Source organism: Chrysoperla carnea, chromosome 4 (assembly GCF_905475395.1).
Source record: "Chrysoperla carnea chromosome 4, inChrCarn1.1, whole genome shotgun sequence".
Classification (NCBI taxonomy): domain Eukaryota; kingdom Metazoa; phylum Arthropoda; class Insecta; order Neuroptera; family Chrysopidae; genus Chrysoperla; species Chrysoperla carnea.
The window spans coordinates 6,856,265-6,865,700 of NC_058340.1; the positions used below are offsets into that span (position 1 = coordinate 6,856,265).

At 30.8% G+C, this 9,436-nt stretch overlaps 1 protein-coding gene across 1 annotated transcript; it reads left to right on the forward strand.

The window, feature by feature from the left end:
• The first annotated feature begins 2,673 nt into the window (after positions 1 to 2,673).
• On the forward strand, positions 2,674 to 8,862 carry LOC123297361 (coatomer subunit alpha). The gene is made up of 9 exons (XM_044878992.1): positions 2,674 to 2,864; positions 2,955 to 3,102; positions 3,399 to 3,666; positions 4,058 to 4,667; positions 4,755 to 5,105; positions 5,856 to 6,080; positions 6,471 to 7,248; positions 7,335 to 7,730; positions 8,013 to 8,862. Exons 1-9 carry the CDS (start codon positions 2,785 to 2,787, stop codon positions 8,844 to 8,846), a joined length of 3,690 nt encoding a protein of 1,229 aa, XP_044734927.1. The 5' UTR covers positions 2,674 to 2,784; the 3' UTR covers positions 8,847 to 8,862.
• Positions 8,863 to 9,436: the final 574 nt, after the last annotated feature.

Below are 9,436 nucleotides of genomic sequence, written 5' to 3' on the forward strand. Positions count from 1 at the left end.
AATTTTCGCACAGGCCACTGTTGGGTGTCTTATCAAAACGAAGCTATTTACGAAGATTCAGCTTGATAGTAATCAACGGCAAAAATAGCCCAGGGATCCTGGACTATAAAATTTTATTTTTTTTAATAAATAAAATATTTGTTGTAATTGCACGGAATCTTTTTTTTTGTGAGTTTTTCTAAAACCTTAATTATTACAACCATAAAAATTAAATGAACTTTTTTTTGGATAATTTTATTAAAAAAATTAAACGCTAAAGGGATTAATTTAATTGTTAAAATTACATCAAAATTTAGACTTTGGTTGAACAAATGTAACATCCCAAACGATGAAATTACCCTTGTTGATATAAAGAAGAGATTAGGTTAAATAGTTTCTGGAAAAAATAAGAAGTACTTTCTTCAAAACTACCAAGAATCAAGAACACCATCTGAACAAAAAACCTTGCGGTAAAAAAAAGACGAATGGAATTGAGAAAAAAAAACTAATGGTCTACTAAAAGCAATAACGAGACAAATATTGGCATCGAACTAGATCAATTCAACAGTTCTTATTCTGCTGAAACGACAACGCCACCACGAGCATGTAAAATGATAATAAATAATTTTTTGATCTAGAAACTAATTTTCTCAAAAAATTACACTTAAAATAACCTTCAGCTGCGGACGTGAAAAAAATGCATTTTTTACTCATATTTTATCAAAAAAACTTATCAAACCGCTGAACATTCTTCCAAAGTTTTAAGAAAAAAATATTTCTAAAGAATTGAAGTAAGTATACATCGAATTTCACCACAGCCGTGACTATGTTGAAAGAGTTCAAAGTAAAATCAGTCGAGATCGTGCATTTTATTTCACAATGTTTGTATCTTCATAAATGCATGTCAAATTTATCCAACTTATGTAACGATTTTCTCAAAAACACCATGGAGAAAATTTCGTATACTTCGATACAATATCACATTGATGGTTTTTCTCCCTTATAAATTCTTGGTTTTTCTTATTAATTCATTGCATACCGTTGTGTATCAAATTCACATCACAGGAATTGTTTTTCATCATAAGGAGACATTTATGAAAACTAATTTGTTTTTCTTAGCAAATATTTTGTCAAAAACGCCATAAAAAAGATTTGTTTCCAAAATGTTTAATCATTTTGATCCATCCCATCTTGTTTCGTTTAATTGGCATCATTTAACGTAGATATTTTATCATGATTACATTAAAAACTTGTATTCTACATACATTTTACGATTCTAGGTGTTATATAACTTGTTTTTTATAATAGTTTATATTTAATAATTAGCACGATATTTATAAATTTGATTTGTTGTTAATTTTCTATTTTCAATTAATTCTTGCCGTTATTGGTCTAACTGAAAGTCCAGCTTTTATATTTTCATTTTTCATTTTATAATAACGCACATTAGTAGATAAGCACTGATTGACATTTTGGTTACAATTTGTATTTTGCTACATCTCAATTTTCAGTTCACAAATATATAAATGTAATAGTTTCACTTTTTATCAATATATAAACAAACTTAAATTAAATTTTCTTCGTACATAAGTTAACTTTTAGGGCGGCTTACTAGCAAATAATTAATTATTTTAACATACGAACAAAATGGCGTAATCTCCATGAGGACCATGATAGAAATGGTAATGCCCACAGAGTTATTCAAATGTACTGAACTTAACAAATTTACTCACAGACCTATATTATCTTTTCAACTGTACACTTTAGGAATCTGTGTGAGTAATATCGTTCGCCATCTTTAAGCTAACGTCAAATAAAGAAAATGTTCACAAATACTATCTTTAAGACGGTTCTATACACACTTTTCAATAGCGTGAAACTTTCTAATTTTTTTAAACTCCTTTTAAATTGGTGGAAAAAAATATTTGTGAAGAAAAGCGATTTTCCAGATAAGAATGGTTAAAGTTAAATTTTAATTTCAAGCACTGCGATTACACTCTTTACTTGAAACTCAATTTAAAATTTGGATATGTTATAGGTACTCATATTCTACCTGCCCTGATTACTTTTATTTTTCAAAAATCCTGTTAATTTTCCCAATTTTCACTGTTCACATCCAGGTATAGTGGAATTTTCGAAAAATAAAAGTAACCAGGGTAGGTAAAATATGAGTACTCTATAATATGGAGCAGCACTCTATAATATGGAGTGTAGAGGTAAAGGAGTACAATCTCTAATGGCTGTTTGACTAAAGAAGTACAATCTTTTATGGCTATTTGATTCAAAAAGTGGCCCCAAATGTCTATAATAAAGGCGCTATAATGGCGCTCGTGAAGCAGAGTGTATGTATCAAGAACATATACATTAAGAACGTAAAACTAGAGTGGAGAGGGTAGCAGGAAAAAAGCAACCTATCTGGGTGAGTCGGTCGTTGCGTACTTTGTACTACGCATCAGGCTGTCTTTTGTTTTCAATCAATTGAACAATTTTACGCTAGGACCAATGACTCTTCTTGGTATGTATGCATGTATTTGTATGGACTGTATGTACATGTATCCATAATAATTTAATGCAATTTTTTAGGGTCACTTTTTTAACACCGATATTATGCTCCTTTACTTCTATACTCCATACTCTATAAAAAACACATGTGACACCTATCGATAAACGGATAAATTAATATCGTATCGACTTGACATTTCATTATACAGGAATAACATACACGTCTACATTTTTGACGGATTTCACAGCGGATTCATAAATTTCACGTTTTAAATGTGTAATTAAAATAAAAGCAGCTGTATAATGCTAACCAAATTCGAAACAAAATCAGCTCGTGTAAAGGGTATATCTTTTCATCCAAAAAGACCATGGGTACTAGCGAGGTAAATACTAATTTTTATATATAAACTAAAAACACGTCATCTGAAGATATGTTTTAATGGTTATAACATAAATGCCGATTTTACTTTTAGTTTACACAATGGCGTTATTCAATTATGGGATTATCGTATGCTAACATTACTAGAAAAATTTGATGAACATGATGGACCGGTTCGTGGAATTTGTTTTCATAATCAACAACCATTATTTGTATCTGGGAGTGATGATTATAAAATTAAGGTATGCGATAAAAAAATAAATTAATTCGTTACTTTACAAGTATTTCCAATCAGTATTTGAATAAATAATTATATGAATTACAATTAATAAGGCAACGCAAATGTCTCGATTTTTGGATAATTTTTATAATAGTACAACTTCGAACTAACGTTATAACCTTATGAACCATCATACCAAATTTTAGCAAAATTGCATAAACTGATCAAGTTCAATAAGATGCAAAAACAACAAAAAAACCTTTTAATACGCCCGTAAAAATAGCATAATAAGTCTAAATACGATCAAAATTAATTTAGGTTTGGAATTACAAACAAAGACGTTGCATTTTCACATTGTTGGGTCATTTGGATTACATAAGAACCACATTATTTCATCATGAATATCCATGGATTGTAAGTGCATCAGATGATCAAACAATTCGTATTTGGAATTGGCAGAGTCGTACTTGTATTTGTGTTCTAACTGGACATAATCATTATGTAATGTGTGCTGTATTTCATCCTACTGAAGATCTTCTAGTATCTGCATCATTGGATCAAACTGTTCGAGTTTGGGATATTTCTGGTAAAACAAATCTTAAATATCATATTAAAATTAAAATGAATCTTTCTGCGAGGCTGTATTATGTATTTTGTTAAGGTAGTAAGAGCATTAGGCAAAAAGTTTACAAAAAATTTGAAAAATTTTCGAATACAGAATCCTAAACTCGCGGTTGAAACATAGCTAAGAAAACTACCCATTAAATTACCTTTCAAACGAAACAAAAAAAATTCTAAAACATATAAATCCTAAAACATAAAAAACATCTATGAAAACATATCATCCATCTATCGCATTGCCATAAAGCCAATGTTAAATTAGTGCAACTTCATATAAAAAAAATGTAAGCCTTTTACCAAAAATTTCCCTGGCGCTTGTACATCCTTAAGTGTAATATAATTTAATTTGTATTTAGGCTTGCGAAAAAAGAATGTATCACCTGGACCTGGTGGACTTGATGACCATCTAAAATCAACTGGTGCACCCGATCTATTTGGTCAAGCTGATGCTGTGGTGAAATTCGTATTAGAAGGACATGATCGTGGTGTAAATTGGGCATGTTTCCATCCAACATTGCCACTTATCGTATCCGGTGCTGATGATCGTCAAATAAAATTATGGCGTATGAACGACATGAAAGCATGGGAGGTAGATACGTGTCGTGGTCATTACAATAACGTGTCATGTGTATTGTTTCATCCACGCCAAGAATTAATCCTCTCGAATAGTGAGGATAAAAGTATTCGTGTATGGGATATGAGTAAACGTACATGTTTACACACGTTCCGTCGTGAACATGATCGTTTTTGGGTATTATCGGCACATCCATCCTTGAATTTATTTGCCGCTGGTCATGATAGTGGAATGATTATATTTAAATTGGAACGTGAGCGTCCAGCGTACTCTGTTATTGGTAATTTATTGTTGTATGTGAAAGATCGATTTTTACGTAAATTAGATTTTACAACATCAAAGGATGAACCTGTTATGCCATTACGAGGTGGTGGGCGAACACCAGTTTATAGGTAAATTTAAAAAAAAACTTATGTTAAGCTTTTCTAATTTATGAACAAAATCCGCTAGATTTATTAAACTAATTAATTTAATTTCAGTATGTCCTACAATCAAGCTGAGAATATTGTCTTAATTTGCACACGACCAACAAATACTGAAAATAGTGGATACGATTTATATCAAATTCCTCGCGATTCATCTGATGGACATAACAATAATGAAGTAACCGATATTAAACGATTTAATGCTGGTTTAACAGCCTTATGGGTTGCTAGAAATCGTTTTGCCGTATTGGATCGTCATCAGCAATTATATATAAAAAATTTAAAAAATGAAGTTACTAAAAAGGTTCAAACACCGCCATGTGATGAAATCTTCTTTGCTGGAACTGGTATGCTTTTGTTACGTGATCCAGATTTTGTAACACTATTCGATGTACAACAAAAACGGTACATATTATTTTGCAAATATATACAGGGTGATTTCTTTTTTAATTTGACATATCCGTGAACCTCGAAAAATAAGATTAATCGAGGAAAATGCTTCAAACGAAAAATGTTAATTTCAAAAGCACACATCTTATACCAGTATTGCATTCAATCTAAGTTTTCCGGTTCAATTAAAATCTCACTTTAATTCATAACTGATATACATTAGACGAACACTTTAAATTACAAAGTTGTTCTTTATAAAAACGCAAACATTTTTTTGTAAACCAAATAGTTTAGACAGTAATTGATAGCAAAAATCTAGCTTTTTGTGCTTTTGTTCATTCAATTTTAACAAAAACAAAAATGGTCTTTATAAAAAACAAACCACTTTTTTTTCGAAGATTGCTTAGATTCCGCAGAAGACACAGAAGAAAATATTTTTAGGGTAAAACTTTTCAGTCCGTTTTTGCATAAACTGTACGGTTTGCGGAAAAATATTTCGAACAAAAAATGTTACCTTTTTAATCAATAACAACTTTCTAAGTGTTCATCTATCTATTACCAGGTATGGAATAGAGTGACCTTTCATTGAGCCTGAAAACCTAGGTCAAGTTTAATGTATGCGTAAGATGTTCGCTTATAGATCCAACTTTTTTTTTTTATGCAATTTTATCGATAAAACTTATTTTTCGAGTTCCAAGCACATGTCAATTTAAAAAAGACACTCAGTATAAATGTTCCAGACTAATCAATTTTTTATGATTTCAGTGTATTGGGTCAAGTGAAAATTGCAAAATGTCGTTATGTAGTATGGTCGTCAGACATGTCACATGTTGCATTATTGGCACGACGTACCATTATTATTTGTAATCGTCGTTTAGAAACATTATGTACAATACATGAAAGTGATCGTGTAAAATCCGGTTCGTGGGATGACAGCGGTGTATTTATTTATACGACAAGTAATCATATTAAATATGGCATTACTAACGGGTAAGTTAATAGGATACTTTCAGTAGCAAAAAATAAATTATGATATTTGATAAAAATATTAATATTTATGTAGAAATATACTTAAACATTCTGATTTTGAGTTATTCAAACTTTCAAACAAAGAAAAGTAGAAATCAGAAAATATTAGAAACAAAGAATAATTTTGTTCACTTATTTTAAATTCTCGGCTAGTATTTCCATTAAATTAGATGAAATTTCATATGGTCTATTGAATTTTTGGAGGTAGCAATGCTAAGCTTAAAAACTTTCATATGCGCAGAAAACAAGATGAGCTTGGAAAAATAGACGATTTTTCACGTTTTTTCACAATTTTTTCGAAAACTAGGCATTTTGGAAATTTAATATTCATGTTTTTATTTTTAATCTTAGGGATCATGGAATTATTCGAACATTAGACCTACCAATTTATATCACACGTGTTAAAGGAAATCAAGTGTTTTGTTTGGACCGTGAATGTAAACCACGTGTTTTAAGTATTGATCCCACTGAATTTAAATTTAAATTAGCATTAATCAATCGTAAATATGAAGATGTATTACATATGGTTCGTAATGCTCGTCTTGTTGGACAATCGATCATTGCATATTTACAAAAGAAAGGTTATCCAGAAGTGGCTTTACATTTCGTTAAAGATGATAAAACACGATTTGGTTTGGCATTAGAATGTGGTAACATTGAAGTGGCACTTGAATCAGCCCGTCAATTAGATGATAAACAATGTTGGGATTTACTAGCACAAACAGCATTGATGCAAGGCAATCATCAAGTTGTTGAAATGTGCTATCAACGTACAAAAAATTTTGATAAATTATCATTCTTGTATTTTATCACTGGTAACTTAGATAAATTACGTAAAATGATGAAAATTGCTGAAATTCGTAAAGATAGTTCTGCTCAATATCAAAGTGCATTATTATTGGGTGATGTTGCTGAACGTGTTAAAATTTTGAAGAATTCTGGACAAGAATCATTAGCGTATTTAACAGCTGCCACACATGGTTTCAATGAAATTGCTGAAGAATTGGGTGAAAGTATAAAGGCAGCAGATATGCCAATTCCAACGATTGCACCAAATGCTAAATTTTTGAAACCACCTGTACCTGTTCAGCAAGCGGAATCGAATTGGCCACTTTTAACTGTCTCCAGGGTTAGTAGATATTTTCTAACAAGCGCGCTTGCGTAAAAATAAGACCAAAATAGTTAGATAGTTCTTTAATTGTATATTTTTTCTAGGGATTCTTCGATGGTGCGGCATTATCGAAAGCTTCAAAAACTGTTAATGAAGCATTAGCTGCACAAGATACTAATGTTGAAAGTGCAGTTGATGGATGGGGTGATGATGCTGAACTTGGTTTGGATTCTGGAGATGAAAATGTTCCAGGTGAAACAATTGGAGCTAGTGGAGGAGATGCTGATGATGGCCCTGGTTGGGATGTTGATGATGAAGATCTCGAATTACCAGAGGATGTAGATCGTTCGAGTCGATTAGCAAATCCAGAAGATGGTAACTTTTTCAATCCTCCAGTTAAAGGAGTATCACAAGCTACAATGTGGATGCAAAGCACTTTGGTTGCTGATCATATACTTTCTGGTAACTTCGAAAGTGCATTCCGGTTATTAAACCAACAGGTATGAAACTAATAATTTTCATACAAATTTATCTTTTCGTTTTAAATTCTCTTAATGAAATGAGTATAATAAAACACTCTGTATAATTATTATATTTCTCTGGCAACAAATTGCCCATTTCGTCACACAAAGAACATGAATGCTTTAATAATATTTTATTAATTTTTTCGAACGTTCATTTGTGAAATTTCATGATAAATAATTTATGTTTTATTTATTAATAATAATTTATCAATAGTAAAAGTCTGTATTAATTAGTTTTTATGAATGTTTTTGTTATAGGTTGGCGTGGTGAATTTCGAACCCTATGAAACATTATTTATGAATATGTATAGTCAATCTCATACAAGTTTACCAGGATTACCGTCACAACCATCAATGTTTCCATATCCATTACGAAATTGGAAAGATGCATCTCCAAAAGGTGGACTACCAATAAGCTCATTAAAACTATCCGTGCTAGTTCAAAATTTACAATTATGCTATCAATTAACAACCGGTGGTAAATTTGCTGAAGCAATTGAAAAATTTCAAAATATTTTATTAAGTATTCCACTATTAATTGTTGAAACAAAACAAGAAATTTTAGAAGCGAAACAGCTATTACAAATATGTCGAGAGTATATATTAGGTTTGAAAATGGAAACACTACGAAAAACATTACCAAAAGCACAATTAGACGAACAAAAACGTCAATGTGAAATGGCCGCATATTTTACACATTGTAATTTACAGCCTGTTCATCAAATATTAACGTTACGCACGGCATTAAACATGTTCTTTAAATTAAAAAATTATAAAACAGCTGGTTCATTTGCACGCCGATTGCTAGAGTTGGGACCACGACAAGAAGTGGCACAGCAAGCCCGTAAAATTCTACTTGCTTGTGATAAAAATCCAATTGATGAGCAAAAATTAGAGTATGATGAACATAATCCATTCACATTGTGTGGTATTTCATATGCACCCATTTATAAAGGTAATCCGGAGGAGAATTGTGCATTATGTGAAACAAGTTATTTACCCGAATATAAAGGAATGTTGTGCAATGTTTGCAATGTCGCAGAGGTTGGTAAACGTTGTACTGGATTGCATTTATCAAATAAATTTAATTGAATATGTTTTTATTATTTAGAATTTTAATTTCTATTTTTTAAGTGTATTATTTGAATAAAAGTATTATTAATTGGAATTGCTGATTTTTTAATTTTATGACTAGTATACTTTGTATGTAATTTTTATACCATGTATATATGAAATATACATAGTATATTAAGTTTAGTCCCAAGTTTGTAACGCTTAAAAATACTGACCTTACGAAAAAAATTTTGGTATAGGTAAATCGATCGGAAATCGATCCGGAATATCGTTTTTTCGAAAATTACTCTGCCAATCGCCAAATAAACTCGATTTTTTAATTTCTTGGGTCAAAATTACCTTATAAACTGAGTTTCATCAAATTCCGAAACAAATAATTTTTTACGATTTTTTCGAATTTTTCTAAGGGGTACCCCTTGAAAAAATTGCAAAAAATCGATACTAATTTATCGTCTCCAATTTCGATAAAACTCTGTATATAAGGTAATTTTGACCCAAAAAATACAAAAATCGGTTTCATTTAACGATTGGGCGAATAATTCTCGAGATAATACCGGAAATCGATCCGAAATATCGTTTTTTTCGAAAATTACTCGGCCAATCGCCAA